Source organism: Myotis lucifugus, unplaced genomic scaffold (assembly GCF_000147115.1).
Source record: "Myotis lucifugus unplaced genomic scaffold, Myoluc2.0 scaffold_17, whole genome shotgun sequence".
Classification (NCBI taxonomy): Eukaryota; Metazoa; Chordata; class Mammalia; order Chiroptera; family Vespertilionidae; genus Myotis; species Myotis lucifugus.
The window spans coordinates 6,223,267-6,242,272 of NW_005871065.1; the positions used below are offsets into that span (position 1 = coordinate 6,223,267).

General features: G+C 42.1%; 1 protein-coding gene across 4 annotated transcripts in view; it reads right to left on the bottom strand.

Moving 5' to 3' along the window:
- Window positions 1-6,723: 6,723 nt before the first annotated feature.
- The window catches only part of EXT1 (exostosin glycosyltransferase 1), a 261,890-nt gene continuing 249,607 nt past the window's right edge, over window positions 6,724-19,006 (bottom strand). For 3 of the 4 annotated variants that reach the window (XM_006085233.1, XM_023750929.1, XM_023750930.1), the window contains 4 exons: window positions 17,781-17,870; window positions 11,855-12,015; window positions 10,301-10,472; window positions 6,724-7,267 (listed from right to left, as the gene is read on the bottom strand). In XM_006085233.1, coding sequence (XP_006085295.1) covers window positions 7,082-7,267; window positions 10,301-10,472; window positions 11,855-12,015; window positions 17,781-17,870 — 609 coding nt within the window. In that variant the 3' untranslated portion in view covers window positions 6,724-7,081. The remainder of the gene's footprint in view (window positions 7,268-10,300; window positions 10,473-11,854; window positions 12,016-17,780; window positions 17,871-19,006) is intronic. The other variant, XR_002828347.1, reaches the window with a different exon arrangement.

Here is a 19,006-nt window from a genome sequence, read left to right on the forward strand (position 1 = left end):
AATGTGACGTAATTGAAAGCAAGAGGTGCCCATAACACTAGAAAGACCACAGTTAAATTTGGGTCATTTTTAGCATCCTAAGCATTAAACTTAGTATGTTTCCTCTTTAACATGTTATGGGAAAGCTTCTTAAACCACTTTGGCAAAAGGCTAACTACTAATAATAAGTAAGAGTTACATACTTCTTATTACATACCAAGAACTATTTTAAGAACTTTGTATTTATTAACCCATTTAATCCTCAGGAGAATCCTATGAGATATAGGCTAGTTCTATTTTGAGGAAACTGAGGCACGGGGAGGGCAGGTAATTTTTATGAGGCCACGGAAGTATCAAGAGGCAGAAGCAGGATTCAGACCCCGGTGGCTGTGTTCTGAAGACAAGACTTTAACCAGCACAGTTGGACAACTCATCTGAATGGGGGGGCCGAAAGTAAAACAGAACAAAACAAAACAAACCCCTGAATTCACTGTAGTACCTGAGTTCCCCCACTGTATCGTCTAAAGCAGTGGTTCTCAACCTTCCTAATGCCGCGACCCTTTAATACAGTTCCTCATGTTGTGGTGACCACCAATTTCATTGTTACAAATTGAACATAATTAAAGCATAGTGATTAATCACAAAAACAATATGTAATTATCTATGTGTTTTCCGATGGTCTTAGGCGACCCTTGTGAAAGGGTCATTCGACCCCCAAAGGGGTCGCGACCCACAGGTTGAGAACCGCTGGTCTAAAGTATGCACATAGAGTAGTAGGCAACACAGCCTAATTCCAAACCCCCTATATTTTGAATTTCTGCAAATCAGCCTACACAACATTAAGGGAGGCCAATGTTGAATGACCCAGGGGTCCACAAATAACTTGCCATTTCCTCTGTTCATACCTAGACATGGTGGAAATGCCCAGACTACAAAGCAACCCCAACTTTTATTTATAAAGCCAGTCTCGCGGTATTTTTGCATGCTATTGTGTTCACCGAGACATCTGTGAGGTAGAGTTGGACCAGATTTAAAAGCTGCTTCTCCAAGAAGACTTCTCATTTGTCCTTAGCATGGGAGTGATCCTATCATCAGTCACATTGTATAGATTTAACAAGTTAACACTGTCCCAGCATCATCCTGTTTGGAACCTGGGACTTTGCAAATTCCTTTCTAAGCCTCCCCTGATGACTTGTCAGACTTACCTTGTCCAGCCTCATCCTGACTTCTCCCTCTCTTGCCTGGGAAGAGGGAGAGGGATCTATCTCATCTCTAGTCCCTCGGAGGCGCCTAGCACGGTGCTCAGTAGGCGGTAGTTGTTCAGAAAATATTTGCCAATAAATATTTTTAAGTCACCATTTTACAGATGGACAAACTGAAATACAGAACATAAAACAAATCAACATCCCTAAATGTAATTTGGCATTTCCTCCCCTGAAAATAGGTGACATTAGTGTCTTTTCTCTAATAATGTCCAAAGAAAAGGGTAGAAGAGACCAGGAGCACATGCTACTGGTAAGGAAGGAGGAAAGTGGAGAATGAGGAGGTTCCTTCCTGCCATAGAACAGCACTACCGTGGTCCTGAGCCATGAGCTGCATTCACATCTAGAGCCACTATCTGTTCTTTGAGAAAAGCCAGTCTAATAAATGCATCGCCAGCCAGTAATTCATGAGCTCTAGGCAGTAGTTGGAACCAAAGGGGGTAATGGCCACAGCTGTCAGGCTCCAGATGCTCGGGGCCCAGCCCTGCCGCGCTGTCCCAGGGTCCGTGTGGAGGAACGCGGTGAACTGGGCACATCACCATGCTTGCCTGGCCTGCTGCCAACAGCACCAGCTGCAGCTGGCCCGGAGGCTGTCTGTGCTGGTGGCACCGAGCCCCGTGAGGCTGCAAGGCTGCGAGGGGTGGACCTCCAGCCAGCACACGTGGTCCAACCTCAGCTGCCTGTCTACCCCAGAACCTCCACGTGAGCTCCGTGGAGCCCACTGAATCCTCCTGCAGACGGACACCTGCCTGTGGTCAACAGAAAAGGGGGAATGAAAACCACGCAGATGGAAAGTCATGTCGTTTATTAATTTCTTTTCTTCTTCCATAAATCGGAAGGAAAAAGTCTTTGGTGACACTATAAAACAATCCATCTTGGATGGCAAAACCCAGACAGAAAGTGACACGGGTCTGTGAAGTCAATCAACATCGGTGGCTTTGCATTTTCTCATAGACTCGCTCTCACACTTCCGGAATTAACTGGACCACATCATTCATAGACTCTAACAAATGGGGGAAACACTTCAGAAAAGGCCTGCGCTGACACTACAAAAACATTGCCAACATATTAGAAAACTTTTCCAAATGTACATATTTAAAATAAGGTATACTTATTTTTTTGCTTGACAATTTGCCACTTAAAATAGTTCCACTTTTTGCTTTCTTCTACCTCTCAACATTGTCATATACATATTTTTCTTTCAAAATAAATATATAAGGTTCATTTCATGGTAACCAGGTCATTTGCATGGCCCTGATTTTAGTAATAATTACAACCAAAAGGAAAGGGGTGTATTCCTGAAGGAGAAGAACAGAGAACTACTGCAGAAATGAATTGGCCTTTGAGGCCTAAAAGGCAAATCATTACAAAAATTGAGGGACTGAAAGGCTGGCTTGCCTTGCTTTCAAAAAAGGGTAAGACCATGCTCATCTGCAGGTGCAGCTGTTTCTGTGGTCCCCCCTTATCTCTCGTTCCAGGCGATAATAATACAGCCTTCCTCTCCTATTTGGTTGGGCAGCGAAAATCCCAAACTTGGGTAACTCCCCAGACTCCTAATATGGGACATGTTGAAACCCTAGATTAGTGACAACTACAGACAATCCCTGCTAAGTAAAAACCATGGCAATAAAATCCTTTGATTTTTGGAAAGGACAAAAAGGGGAGATGATTTCCGGGAGTCATCTTATTATTGAGATTATGTTGCAAAAAAAAAATACTGAATTAATGGGAGGGACTATGTTCTTAGGATTCTCGATCCCATTTTTTTAAAGTGTACTTGGAGTCAAGAAATAAGCTAATCTCTTCCATGCTAAAGCTCCAAGACTAAGGGGTCAAGTCTAGCACAGTAGGTTATGAATACTTACTCACTGAGAACTCAAGTCAAAACAACTTTGTCCCCACCAAGCATGCCCGAGAATATGAGGCCAGCAGTGACAAGAACTTTCTGGTTAAATCTGGCCAAGAAGGACAAAGCCATCTGAAAGGTCCTTGTCCATAGTTGCTGCAGAGGGAAGCTGGTAAATGAATTCAGTAACCCAGGTCCTGATGTACCACTATGGTTTGAATGACTTAACTATTCGAAGGCAGGGATGTTTTTATTTGAGAGTTCATAGCAATAACTGGTACTTTAAAAAAAAGACCTGAGGGAATAGAAGACACTTTCAGGTCTGAGAAGTTTGCCTCGGCCTTTGAATCCATAAGTCAGCTTGTTCAGCAAGAATCCTATTCAGAGTCTCACCTGGTGAGGCTCCCTGCCTGCTTCCCATGCCAGCCCTTTAAACAGGTTTGATTAAAAATTCATTAGTTCTTAAATCAAGAGCTGCTTTTTAAATTTAATTTATTTTTTTAATATGTTTTCTAATTTATTTCAGAGAGGAAGGGAGAGAGGGAGAGAGAGAAACATCCATGATGTGAATCATTGATTGGCTGCCTCCTGCACACCCCCTACTGGGGATTGAGCCTACAACCTAGGCATGTGCCCTGACCAGGAATTGAACCTTGACCTCCTGGTTCATAGGTTGACACTCAACCACTGAGCAACACTGGCCGAGCAAGAGCTGCTTTTGAAAAAAATAAATAAAACAGTATATAGGTCTCTCCACATTCATCCATCTTACCCCTGATTAAATGAAAGGTTAGTAACCTTTATGAAAGGCCAGGTATTGCAGAACCTACTGCACAAGAAAAACAAAAATCCCTCTTAAAGGGAAATCTGAAGGAAGCAACTAAGATTGATCCTTCTTTGAGCACCTTTTGTAACAAGAGGAAATTCAAGTGTAATGCACATAAGATTCCAGGTGCGAGACTTCGTTTTCTCCTGAAGCATCTAATTGGAAAGTGTGCTGATGTGTCCAGGCAGGACCACCTATGTTATCGTTTGTCATGTGACTGCAATGATGACTTCATGAATTTTTCTGCACAGTCTCAATGTTGGGTCATTTTGTTGTTTTCAACTAAGGTGATATATTTACAGCATATTAAATATAATGGAAGCTTGATTCAGTATTTATAAGACTTTTCATATATATAAATATATAAGCCAGCTTACAAAAATATTTTTTAAGATCATGTGTCCTAATGTGGAACTGGAAAAAGTTGTTGTATGGAAATCCTATGTGGTCCAGTCCTCACTGGAGTTTCTGCATGTAACTTATTACATGGTTGGCACTGCACTCTCTGCTCTTGGCTTCTTACCAATTCATGTGGGCCCACTTAGGGACCTCTGGCTATCATTGGAGTTGGCTGAGAGAGAACTCCTGACATCCTACAGAGATGCTGTGATTTGTCAACTTGCCACACGGAAATATAGTTCTTTCCTTAGTGAATTAAAATTATATCTTATTGTTGGGTCTCACTGAATTGTTCAATTCCCAGCTGTATGTGCCAAGTAGGAAAAGAACATAACTAGCTAGTATCTCAAATAGATTTTCTCAGACAATGATGTAAAATACTACCATGGAGATGTGTCAGATACTGTTCGCATTTATAATTATCTTTCTCTCCCTACCCCCCCCCCCCCCACACACACACACAACATATATCGTGTGTGGAGAATATGCCCTGTGAGCTCTGTGACAGGTAAATCTGGCAAAGCAGTTCTCTGAATCCAGTCATGTGACTGGCTAGTATAATTAGGGTTCTTGCTTTGTAAGCCAAGATGACAACATGAGTTTTAAGTTGGCTTGGGGTGTCTTTGAACAAAACACTGCATTCATTTTTGCAAAGGAGAAAGATACACGAATAATTTGGCAGTCTAAAGAAGTTAATTTCAATGCAAATTTGCAAAGGCCCGCTGAATTAGGATTAATTGCTACCCCTTCACATCACTGAGAGCTGCAGCTTGAATGGCATGAAACCTATTAGACTGGGCATGTGATAGAAAGAAAGAAGGGGCAAGGACTATGGACCTAAGAACTATTGTTCAACAAATAAGAGATAATCACATATACTTAGAAGAAAAGGTCACATGATTGAGAGTGGCTAAGGCTGGGTCAGATTGAATGAGAGTGATTTGGGGAGCTGTTCCGAGTCATGAGGCTACAGAGAAAGCCCCCTTTATTGAACTTCATTACCTGAACACCACTCACAACAGCATCTGGACATGTGGGCTCTGGTCTCCACTCTGTCGCTACGGAGCATGTTGAGTCATCTCTCTGGACCTCTGCAAACACCTAGTTTCCCTCGTATATAGCACCTTCCTTCCCTGCATTCTCACTGCAAGGTCCTCTTTCTCATCCAACTATCTACAAAGCAAGGATGAGTTACAGTCTCCTGGATTTATGGTTTCTACTGGCCGAAGCCAGGCACTTGAAGTTATTTCAACAGAATTCTGTGATGGAATTTTCTTCTAAACAACATTGGAAGTAAATTTATGAGATTGAGGAGCATTTAGGGGGGGAAACTAAAGTGCTTGTTTATTCAGAATAAGAGATAGTAGGAACAATAATGTCTTTCTCTTCTCTAATCTCTCTTGCCTCTTCCAAGTAGAAGAAAGCATTTAGTATTAGAAGATTCCTCTCCATCATTTACAATGGAGTTAAGCAATATACATATATATTTTTAGCTTATTATTTGCAGTTTTACAATAATCAGAAGCTCAAAGCAGCATCTGCAGAGATAGAAACTGTCTTTTTAACCAGAAGCACAACTGAACGACTCCAGATTTAAAAATGAAAATGAAGTAGGACAGCATTCACATTTGTTTCTGATTATTTTGGGTGCCAGATTCTTGCTCAAAACAAGAATATTTTGACCAAAGATGGTCTCCAGGTCCCAATGGTGAGGTTACTTCTCAACAATCCTCATGTTCAATGGTGAGAATTGATACCTTCTTCCTTCTTTCTCAATAGAGAAGCTCTGACACTTGAGGTTTTCACAAGCATGGAAGAGCCTGTCTTGTAAATAACCTCTTCCTCTCCATATACTCATTCTCAATATACTTCCTTTGCCTTTAACCAAAGCTTTTCCCAGCTGTAAGCAGATGCAAGTCCATGAGTAAATGCATCATCTAGCCCCCAACTCTGAAAAGAATTGGGTTACTCCCATCCCACTAGCATGCTTGCTGGTGATTGTTTGGATGGTTCCTTGAGCAAACTGAACATCTGTTCATTATACTGGTGTTTTCTTGGTTCTAGCTCCCCCCACCCCCCAATGAAGAAGATGATCATACTTACAGATCTCAAAGTTTTCAGTTAGAACTGTCTACCTGAAGTCATAATACTTTCTCTCATGCAGCGACATTTTAGAGAATAAAGTTCAAGTGGATCTGCAAATTCAAAGTGGAAAACAATTTGCAGTGGCAGAGTTGAATAATGAACTTGTCTTAACTTATGCTCAATTATTTCTTGACGCTGGACAGAGGGACTTATTGTGTGGCCCATGAAGTCTGAGCTTTTGCAACTGCGGGAAACCCCGCATGACCAATGGCAATGATGTTGTGGGAAGAGGAGCAGCAGCTTTGAAATAGTCACAACCAACACAATTTTGATTAAAGAAAGAACTCTGGTTTTTAATAGTTTTGATCATTAAAAAAGTTTAAACCTGCATAGCAATCATTTCAAAAATAATTATTTAATGTTCCATAATTAAACTGTACACAACCTAGTCTTGGGACATGGCAGCCAGTGAGGTGAGTTTGGAGCAGTCCCGTGCAGTCCCAGGAGCCAGGAGTCGAGTTCTCATTGGCCTTTTTTGTTTGTTTTTGTGTCATTCTGTTCATGTAAGTTTATTTGGCTACTTGGCACAATCTGGCCCCGCGGCTGAGCGGATCTGCACTGGGAAGAGAGAGCAGCTTGACCCCAGTCCCTTCTCGCTTCCCCTCCCCCACTTGGCTGGATTCCTCAAAGTCGCTCAATGTCTCGGTATTTCTTCCTCAGAATAGAGACCTGGTCTTTAAAGAGGACGGGGTCCAGCCTCATCTGAGAGTGGATCAGCGGCATGTAGCCAAACCAGCTGGCAAACGTATTCATGCAGCTCTGTCGCTGGGCAAAGTGGTCAGGGTCAGCCCAGCGGGAAGCCCGAGAAGTCTAGGGAAAAGAGAAAAACAAGGAAGAAGATTGTGAGCGAAGGGCAAGGTGAGATGGAGACAATGCAGAAAACCAAGTCAGGCCTGGACCCCAAACCTCCCCATCCTTGTGCTTGATGAAAATTCAAGCACTGATCCTGGTTTTCCTAAGATAGGCTACTTTCCTCAATGCTAAATACACACATGCAAACAATGGCCCACATGGAATGACTAATTCTCTGCTCAGTACAATGACTTACCAGTTGAACCTCCACTACTATGGTCACTAAATATAAACTTCTCTTTGCACTTGGGATCAAATATTATGACTAACAATGTGTTTGTGGTTTCAAAGATAGTTTTCTAAAACTTTGTGTACTTGGTTGAGGATGGATACCATCTCTTTAGCTCTCTGTGTTGCTCCTAAGATTGGTTAAATATTTTTTAGACCTTGAATGACTGACACTGACTTAAAAGAAAGCCTTAAATGACCTGAAGGCTGAAATTTAAATAGATGGACTAAACATAACGTCTCTAAAACCACATTTTTATGAAACAAGGAAAAGGTGGGCTGCCCAACCTTTATGGGAGCAGAACACAAACTCATTTATGTCATTAGGCAACTGTTTAGTGATGTATATGTGTGTGTGTGTTTGTGATCCTTGTGCTCGAATCCTCGTGCATTGTTAGAAATAATGTCATAGGAATAGGAAGGTACATCTGACTGTGAAAATCACCCAGAGTCACTTTAAAACAAGTGTCAACATGCTTGAAGGTAAATACAAATGTCAAGTTACCTCTGAACAGCAGAAAAACAAGCAAAATATGATTTAAGTGTTTTCATGAAGTTCATATGAGTTTCACAACAACCTGGTCAAGTTATCTACCTCGTACTCACATCCCCACTGTACAGGCAAGGAAGTAGGCTCACGGAAGTTAAAATTATTTGTTCAAGGCTAGAAAGGGACAGAACTCAGGTTCCATTCTTGACCACTTATACTAGGAGAACTCTGCTTGGTAAATCAAATTAACCTCAGCAGTTGAGTTCAGAACAGAGGAGACAGTCCCAAAGACATGTCACTGTTCCTAAGTTGGTATGAGCTTTTGGATTGGTCCACTCATTCCCAAAGGGCAAGACAACCAAGGGCAAGTGCTCACATATGCAAATAGAAATACTGTCAAGAGCGTAAGCTCATTCTTATTCTCTCTTAAAAATAAGTTTTAAAAAGTCCATTGGATCACTCAGGTAACTTTTTTGTCTCTAGATTTTATTTTGAGTCAACCAACATATTAGAGAGGGTATCTTTGTAGTGTAATAAAAGTACAATCTTCAAGTATGAAATTCATTGAATTCACTAGTCATACAAACATTCAATAAACAAATGTGTTTGATGGGTAGAATGGAGCAAATACAGTACATGTTTAACTAGACACATCTAGTGAGACCTAAGGCTAAATTTAGATTTGTCCTCAAAAGATGTACAAAATTATTAGAAATACTGGTTTGGTATAATTAGGCAAATCTATGAGAAGGGCATTAAACCAACCCCTAAGAAATCATGTGTCATTAGAATTCCACCCCTAATCAGCATATAACCTCAGGGAAGTTCATAGAACTCGCTGAGCAAACAATATTATAGGAATGTTGTATCCTTAAATGAGATAATATATATGAAAATACCTGGGCACACAGAAAACACTCAATACATCTTGCTTGAATATGAATAGCCTTTCAGCTTTAAAGATTAAACATTCTTGCAAATCCTCTTGCATGTTCTTTTAGTAGTGAGAGAAAAATAGACTTTTCCACTAGACTTTTTTGCTTACTCAGGATAGCAGCTGTGTCATAACCAGTACCTAGAACAGTACCTGACATAAACCATACATGTTCAGTGACTACTGAATGACTACATTTTGTAAACTTAGAATCCTATCAATTTGCTGCTCTTACTAAATTTAGTGAGTGAAAAATGATCAATTGTGAGGCCTGGCTAAATTTTCCTTTACAAAAGCTAGATTTGTAAATGATTTTCAATAACTGTTAGAACAAGGTAAATAGAACACCCGAAACAATGGAACTGACATAACCATGTTAAAAATATGTTTTTTTATGGCTGACTCAAATCCTGTTGGATGATAATCTATGATTTAACTCAAGTAGATCTAAATGGTCTTATTAAGGTTTCTGACTTCTTACTTATGGTACTGCAGGATGAATAAGGGCTAGTTGAGCCAATATATGCAGATCATCCTGACAGAGGACCCTGTGGCGGGGGGGGGTGGGGGTGGGGGAGTGGGGGGGTGGGGACGGGGGACGGGGGACGGGTGGGGGCAAGTAGTGGAAGTACAAGCAGCAGAAATAACAGAGCCTGGGATTCAACTTCCATTCTGTCTTTCATACACTGGGCAACTTGTAGCAATATGCTTCAATTCCTCTGGGTCCTAGTTTCCTTACTTATAAAAAGAGAAAATTAGATTATATTTCCTGGTGAGTATCTTTAGTACTAAACTTTTATGACTCAATGCAATATTTTACTTTTACAAAATCTTTCATATATGTTTTCTCAACTCTGTGAGGCAGATTTCCCCATTTCCATGTTAAAGATCAGCCAACTGAGTTTCAGAAGGCAATTGACTTGCCTGCAGCTTATAAATGCTGGTTCTATAAGTGTGAGGCCTGGTCTGCCATCATGATGCTCACCCAACACAACAACCACCAGAAGGCTGTGTTGAGAGTATTATTAGCTATTTGTTAAATAAAGCACTGATGATAAACTTACATAAAGTCTCTATAGGTCTTTAACTCTGGAGAAGGTATATCTTTTTGATGCTACCATGTAGGTCATATACATAATCTTGACATAAAGATACTCTGGACTTTTATGCCTTCCAAATTATCCATGTGCCAACCATAAACTTTCTCAGATACTTTAGATGTGGGTTTTCATTTTGTTTTTCTGATGTCCCCTCATTATGCTTCGTAGAAGAATAGTGACTCCTCATTACCTTCAGGTTAACCACCAGCAAGCAAAACAAGGAAGGAGAGTCCTCTTACCTGTCCCATCATTGTCTCCTTATACTGCTTCTTCTGGGTCACTTTGATTGGAGGCAATTTTGTCACAGCAGACACCAGGAAATTCATAAGAATGTCCTCACAGTTGGCCAGCTGGTCCACCATGTTCTTCAGGCTGGCTGGCAGATAATGGGTGTACAGGTAGTGATAATATCTGTAAAAACCAAAGACATTTCCTGAGGGGCCATCATTATATATGGTGGTCTTCTTTGACAGAAAACATATACCCATTCTTTGGATCCCTCCGCATATCATGAATGATGATGATAACTATGACTTATGGTACTTACTAAACAGGGTGGGGCAAAAGTAAATTTATAATTATTTGTATGAAAAATAATACAATAATTTATAAATAATACAAGAATAAACTCTATGTTTTGTGTACTCCCAACTGTAAATCTACTTTTCCCCACCCTGTATACCCAATAACATTCTAAAGTACTTTACAGCAAATGCCACATCTAATCCTTATAAGGAATCTATGATGTAAGTACTATTATTATCCCTATATACAGATAAAGAGACAAGGTAAGGAGATACATGCACATATAGCTTGCCCAGCCTAACTTCCTAACTTTATTATCAGGCTGGTTGATAAGAAACAGAATACTTAGATGGCAAGAAAACGTACACGTAATCTATATATTATTATAAGCTGCTTTACAATTTTTATTGGTTTAATCAGAACTGCATTTAAGATTATCCCATAACTCCAAATCCAACAATATACTATTCTATTTTTGTGGCCTATAAACCATATATTTCAACAGTTAGAGAGCAAAACCCTAATTAATCTGGTGGTGAATCATTGTGCAGAATCCATATTAATTTGAATTATTTTCACGCTACTATTTTTTGGAGGGGCATATAGCATATATATATATTTTAAATCATTTGTATGAATCAAATTCACTAAGTGGCAGTGCAAGAAGAAAGGGAACAATGAACTATGGGGAACAATGAATTATACCTCCGAGAGGTATAATCTTGAGATGGAGGTTCTGCCAACCTAAATGTTTATACCTTGTGCATTTCAACTCTATCCCTGATATGGCAAAAGCCTCTATTCTTTACTAAAAAGATTAGGTTAAGATTGGTGTGTTTACTCACTAAGGCAGAAGAGTGGGGATTTCATTCACATTTGAGTCAGGAACACTAACTAATTTGGCAATCTTACCCCAAATCCGCCCCTTCTCTTTGGGTGCCTCTGCTCTACTTTGCCTTTTTGCTATGTAACTTCTCACCTTAACATATTATAGAATGATTATGTATATTGTGTCTCCCTTGTTAGAATATAAGATAGACATGGAGATGTTACTCTACCATAATTACTGGAAATGCAATAAGCCAAGAGATTTTATTGGTTTCACAGACACATGTTGGTTACATCAACAACACTTAAAGGGGGATGCAACCGAATTTCCGTTAATGTTGTTCACAAGACTTGACTCAAGTTCCTACTTATACAGCAGTCAGAAACGAATACAAGGAGTATATAAAAATCTAAGCACGTGAGACATGCAAATTCCTCACTTGTGATAAATAGCAGCTCCAGTCAACACCATGGAGTAGTCATTTGTCCACTTGGACGTATACCCCCACCGCTCCTTAGAGTTATCCCAGAAGTGGCTACGCGCTGGGTACCCCACAATTCTCTCGGGGAAGCTCTGCCAAACGGTGAAGGCAAAATCCACCTGCAGGCAGAACACAGGCCAAACAAGCAATCAACAAGCGTTAACAATGTCAACAAAACATTACCTTCCCCTGCTAATTCCTAACCCGAAGCCCGCCACTGTTGCGAAACACTGGTTCCATGTACTCATCAGCAAATTAAACTGACTGCTTGACATTTTGCCCCATAATTATGCACATTTTAATGTTTTCTGTTATAGAAACTTCAGTACAGAAATGAGAGAAGAAGAAGAAACCCCACATTTGCTGATAGGGCCTTTAGAAATCCAGTCTGTTCAAGCTAGAAAACAAGTCATAAAAGCAGTTGCTTCCTCCCTCCCATCTGAAGGCGTACGTGACCCCTGATTCACGTGAGCCATAAATGTGTCTGTTTTATACACGGGAGATTTCCTGTGTACATCCAGAGGATGCATATCCAGCATACATCATAACCAGCACACAGCAAAGCCAAAGGGACTAAAAGAAGAGCATCCTCTTGAGAGCGACAGAAAAGATGTTTCAAACACACCCAAGGTCTAAGGGGAACACAGAGCACACATCATAAAGAAGCAGTCATTCAGGCCTCTCGGGTTCTAGCCAGGGACAGCTAGAAAAAGCAATCTCAGTGAAAAATCACTAAGAATAAGTGAGGACAAGGCCAGGGGAAGCCACAGGATTAATTTAAAGGAAATGCAGCTACATGACTTTCCAGTGCTTATAATAACCCAAAGCAGGGATTTCTGAATACGCTATAAACTAACATTTATAATTAGCAAAGTCTGTTTTCATATGTGTCAGCTCATATCTGACTTTCTTATGATTATTCCATGGATGATACATAAAATAATATAGAAAGTAAAAATAAAAATAGTAATAGTGAACTACCATACAATGCCCCTAACTGTGTAATGCTTACAATGGTTACAGGTACTTACATGTTTAACTCACTTAAGCCTAATTCTGTGAAAAGGTTATGTTCTATTCTCAATATTGCAGAGAGGGAAGCTGAGGTATATGCAGGCTGAAATTATCTGGCTGAGCTGTAAGTGGCAGAGCCAGGATCGAAGCCCCAGCCACTGGTTTCAGATTTAGTGTGTACTGTTTTCATAGCCTCTCTTTTAGCTCTGTTGCTACGGCATTGAAAGCAATTTCTCTCTTATACAGGCTACACATTCACCCGGCAACCTTTGCTCTACGTCTTCTTGATAAGCAATGAAAATGAAGATTTCATTTACTCCACCAATCGTTCAAGTCTCGGCACAGTGACCTCTCAGAGGTTCAAGAGCAGAGCAAAAAACTCTTCACAACAGCCAAAAGGTGAAAGCAACCCTAGTTCTGTGAACCACTGAATAAATAAACTAAGTATGCTACATACACACATTCAGCTATAGAAAGGAATGAAATACTGATATACACGTTATGCAACATGGACAACCCTTGAAACAGGATGCTGAGTGCTAGGAGCCACACGCAAAAGGCCACATAGTATATGATTCCATTTACATGAAAATGCAGAATATGCTAATACATAGAGACAGAGGACAGATTGGTGGTTCCTAAGGTTAGGGAGTGGGACTGGTTAATGGGTATGGGGTTTCCTTTTTGGGCCATGAAAATGTTTTAGAATAAGACAGAGGCAATGACTACATGGCCTGTAAATGTCCCACATGACACTAACTATGCACTTTAAAATGGTCAGTTTTATGTTATGCGAATTTTACCTCAATTAAAAGAAGAGACAAAGCAAATAAACCTAGGTCAGTATTTCCCAAGCTTTCATCATACGCATTCCCAGACCACACGTTCAATGAGTTACTTAATATTTTTCTTTCAACTGCCTATTCTTTTTTTGTTGTTTGCTTGCTTTTCCTCACTAACCTTATCCTAGGTCAGCGGTTCTCAACCTGTGGATCTCGACCCCTTTGGGGGTCGAACGACCCTTTCACAGGGGTCGCCTAAGACCACTGGAAAACACATATATAATTACATATTGTTTTTGTGATTAATCACTATGCTTTAATTATGTTCAATTTGTAACAATGAAATTGGGGGTCACCACAACATGAGGAGCTGTATTAAAGGGTCGCGGCATTAGGAAGGTTGAGAACCACTCTCCTAGGTAAAGATGTCAGTAAAATTCTAGGTTTGATCACTGACCACATTACTTTCTAACAAACATTAAAGTAAATGTATGTGTTAAGTTAAATACATGCTCGCCATGAACCGTGTAAAACTAATGTGCACTAACCACTTTTTGGGAAACACTGGCCTGGGTGATTGTAGGGTCCCTTTTAACTCTGAATTTTGGGAGGCTTAATTAGAAGCCATCATTATTTTTAATTGATTTTTTTAAGAGAGAGAGAGAGAGAGAGAGAGAGAGAGGGAGAGAAAGAGAGAGATAGGAAGGGAGAGGGTAAGAAAAAGAAAAAACAGATACATCATTGTGAGAGTGGAACATCCAATGGCTGCCTCCTGCACGCCCACTACCAGGGATCTTGCCCACAACCCAGGCAGATGCCTTGTTCGGGGAATGGAAGGGGAATGGGATGACACTCAACCAACTGAGCCACACCGGCCAGGACACAAGTCATCATTTTTGTAAGCAGCCATAAATTCAAGTTTTTATGAAATTGAGTTTGGTGTCCTAACTCCAGATAAGAAAGCCTTAACAACATAGCTTTCCCCCCAACATTAAGAATGCTTGGTGGGGCATGGGGCATCTCAGAGTTAAAAGACAGCAGGGGAATGGACACTATGTGCCAGCAAATTGAAATCAGGTTATGATCATCTGCATATCCTCACTGGCATTCAAATGCTAATGGCGCTGACTGATGGGACAGTGTATTATTCAGCCCTTCTCAAAGGATCAGCCTGGCTGTCAGTACTTGAGGGTTTCCCATTGTTCTTGAAAAGGAAACACGCACTGGAAAGTACTAGAGAACCCGATGGGGTGTTTTCATCACATGGATTTCTTGCTATCTCAGAGTCGTTTCAAGCCATTTCAAAGGAACTCAAAAGTAAATTCAGATAAAGCTATGATTCTTGGGATTGTTCTGCTTTCATGCAGATCATTAACACATCAAAGGAGGCAAAGGTCAGCTCATGGCCTTTTCTCTTAAAAACCAACATCTGTTTTCTTTTGAGAATTTGCAGCAACCCCGATAAATGTAAATAACTATAAAGCAACTACATCTAATACCCTTTAAAGGAGCCTGTTTAAAAACCGCTCCTTAATGCCACAGAGAGACATTTAAACAAGCTAAGAATCCTTAGAGAAGAAATAAAATGAACCAATATCTACTCACCTGAAAAAAGAGAAAAGAGAAATCCTGTCATGGACCATTTTAGGCAACACAACCACTCCACTGATCACCCGGCTACCGTAAACCAGACCGTCAGCCTCTTACATTTGCGTATCATTTTCAACCCACGTTGACTTCTGATTACTTCACATACAACACATGTTCCTCCCCGTGTGCACCCAGAGGCTGGGACTGCTCTTGTTTGAAAAGAGATTCACCAGCACTCGGCTGCATCATAGCAGCTGAAAGTCATTTCACCTTGGGGTGGGGAAAACAAATCCTAGAGCAGTGGTTCTCAACCTTGGCTGCACATTAGAATCACCTGGGAATCTTTTTAAAATCCTGATTTCTGGGCCTCATCCTGCGGAAATTCTGTTCTTTGTTACTAATGTTGTGGCCCCACCCCATAACAAAGAAACAGAATTTCCGGAGGATGAGGCCCAGAAATCAGGATTTTAAAAAGATTCCCAGGTGATTCTAATGTGCAGCCAAGGTTGAGAACCACTGTCCTAGAGGGAGACAAAGTGCCTTGTGCCCAGGGAGGAGGAGCGGTGATGCATCCAGACTTCAGGAAATAGGATAAGGGTTTAAGGGTACTAGTATGCTGTCATTGTCCCGACCATACATTCCCCCATGGCCATGGGATGCTTCTCCTGTTCGCTCTCTGAGATCCACTCTCTACTCTTCTTGCCACACTCTGTACTCTGATGCGGGAACCCTGTGTGCGGCACAACCTGGTCTTCCTTGCCGGCTGGTGGCTGACTGGGTTAGGTCAGTGGGAGCCATCAGCAGAAAAGTGAAGATGAGACGGAGAGAGAGGTCAGGGTATTTCTTCCCTGTGCCCTCCCAGCTTTGGCACCGGAGTTCAGGCAGTTGCCATGTCCCTCCATGTCCTATAGGGCAGTCTCTTCTCCCAGTTCCATATCTCGGGGACTCTGGAAACACCATCTCCTTCCCCGGCTCCTTCAAGCCCAGGGGTCGGAGCTGTTTCCATTCTTGTTACTCTCCAGGTGCCTCACTATCGCTTGTGGAGCCCTTTAATCCCACCCACCTACCTCTCTAAATCATCCTAAATCCCTCCATTGGAACCACCTGATTTGAATTGTTTGCTGCCAAGATTCTGATGGCTACAGGCAGGAACTGTGTAATCAAAGCACCTGGCATGCAGACCAGAACAAAGAAATCCCTCAACAAACACTTGTTGAATGAATATACTCCTGGAATGCCAGCTCCCCTCGCAGGAAGCAGCAAGCTGAGTGTCCCACAACTCGTATTCCATAGCTGCCTGTCCCTTTGAACATTAGGCACTGCTTCTCCTCCTACCTCTTTCTCCTGCTGATGTTCACAAGATACAGTCGGCTGTGAGTTCACACCTTCATCCCCTCAGCACACACCCCTCCAGTCATTCATTCACCGAGTATCTATAGAGCTTTAACTACATAGAAAGCACTTTACGAAGGATATTTTGTCCTGGGGTTATGTAGGCTGACATTGCTTATAACGTAATGGGAAGTGCCCATGGAATTTCAAGAAAGCGGCACTAACTGGTAGCTTAGGGTAACCCCGAGTCCTGGCCATGTGGGCAACAGGCCACAGGAATCAGCCTGGCGCCCAGGAAAGTACATGCTGGGAGGTGTCCATGTTTACATGGAAAGAAAGATGATTATGAATCAAAAGGAAAAAAGAAAGGGAGGAGGGGAAGGGATAAGTAGTTACGTCTCCACACTTTTTAGCAGCCACCATGAATGACGTATTTCTGACACACTATAGTTTTCTATAACTGTTTTGATTCCCTGCATGGTTTAAAGTAAGGTTTCAGAGATCAATACTCATTCGAGGGGTAAAAATTGCTTTTCTACCATATCTGTCTTTCCCCTGCTCTCTCCTCCTCACACATTCTCCGTGCGGTCTTATTTTTGGCACACATACCTGACTGTCTGAAATAGCAGGGATTGCCATCTCGGCCTTAAAGTGAAACGGTTTGCTCTTATGTGGGTGAGAGAAAATGAGCACTTGAAACCGGGACAGATAAGCTGCCTTTAGAACCCAGAGGAGTGTTCCCTGACGGAGGCAACGCACACCCACACAGGCATTACGATAACTGGGGCAGGAGCAGACTGCTTGCTCCGGACATAGTGGTTGCAAGGTGATGCTACACGGGTGCCTCCCATTGGTGCTTCTCCGCACCTGCCAGCAGCTGTGCTGTTCAAAAACAAAAAATGAGGGCAGGCAGGAGGGGAGAGGTGAGGTACAGCCATGCAAATGAGGCGCCAATTAGCAGAGGAAACAAAGGGGAAGATGCCCCCTCAGGGTGCCAGGGGTGCAAAGTGTGCACAGGAACTGGGTTGATTAAAACCAACTCTGTAGGAACGTGTGAAAAAGGGTTCCAATCTGGCCGAAGCACAGGAGAAAGAAGCGCTGGCACCTCGAAGTTTGGGGCACCTGCCCGAAGAGCCCACTGCCAGCTCCTCGGGTGGGGCGCTTACCTCTGTGGTGGAGAGCACGGTGTCCTCATCCAGGCTGAGCACTGCGTCGGTGACGATGTTGTCATAGGGCAGGAAACGGCTGCTCATGACCTGGGAGAACCGCAGACAGCAAGCAGAAGAGAAGGAGTTAGGAAAAAGAAAAGTACATTTTGAATTCTGTTCTTCGGGACAATTCACCCATCCTCAACCTTCAGAAAGAACATTTTAGCCCTGCTGGTGTGGCTCAGTGGTGGAGCGTCGACCTATGAACCAGGAAATCAGTTCGATGGTTCGATTCCTGGTCAGGGTACATACCTGGGTTGCCACCTCCATCCCCAGTGGGGGGCGTGCAGGAGGCAGCCAATCAATGATTCTCATCATTGATATTTCTATCTCGTGCTCCCTCTCCCTTCCTCTTTGAAATCAATAAACTATATATATAAACATAAATATTCTAGCACTATGTCACCCCTCTACGTTGAAGACTCGCATTTCTCATCAGAGCAGACTCATCGCGTCCACAATTGTGGGCACCTACTGTGTACAGAGCCCTTGCTAGTTAAAGAAGGTACAGAGGAGAAGATGAGTTCCTGGTCTTGGAGGAGTTCACAGTCTGCAGAGACCAAGACAGAGCTGGCCAGTTCTCGCCTGCTATGCAGATGCCAGGAGATCAGAGGATGCGGCCAGCAGCCACTTGGAAGAGCAGATGAAGAAGGGGCATGGAAGCGGCACCTTGGTGGGTAGGAGTTCACCAGGTATAAACAGAAATGAGGCACCGCTGAGAGCACTCAGTGCTCTGTGCAAAGGCACAGAGGAGCGTCCACACTGTGAGGCCAGGGGAGAGCGCTGGATGGAGCGGTGATTCCAATGTGGGGCTCACACACTGGAGGCCAGGTCACTGGGGGGGGCGTGCAGACAAACACCTAAAAACCCCACACTTTCTTTATTTTAGCACAGACTAGAAAAATATACACACACATATTAGTTGCTATAGCAATAAAAGGTAGTTGAGGTAATTAAAACATTTTTCATTAATATGAAAAGTAAACTGATTTACAGAAAAATATTAAATAAACGATAGCATATGTGGTCCACTGATTTAAGAAAATCGTGAAGGTAGAATAAAGTCTGGACAAGTCCAGGATAAGGCATGGACTGTGTGTGTGTGGTGGTGGCGGGAGGTGGGGGGGTGGCTTTGGGGACAGGGGGATCAGTTGGAAAATTGAGGCTGGAGAGACTACTCTGTG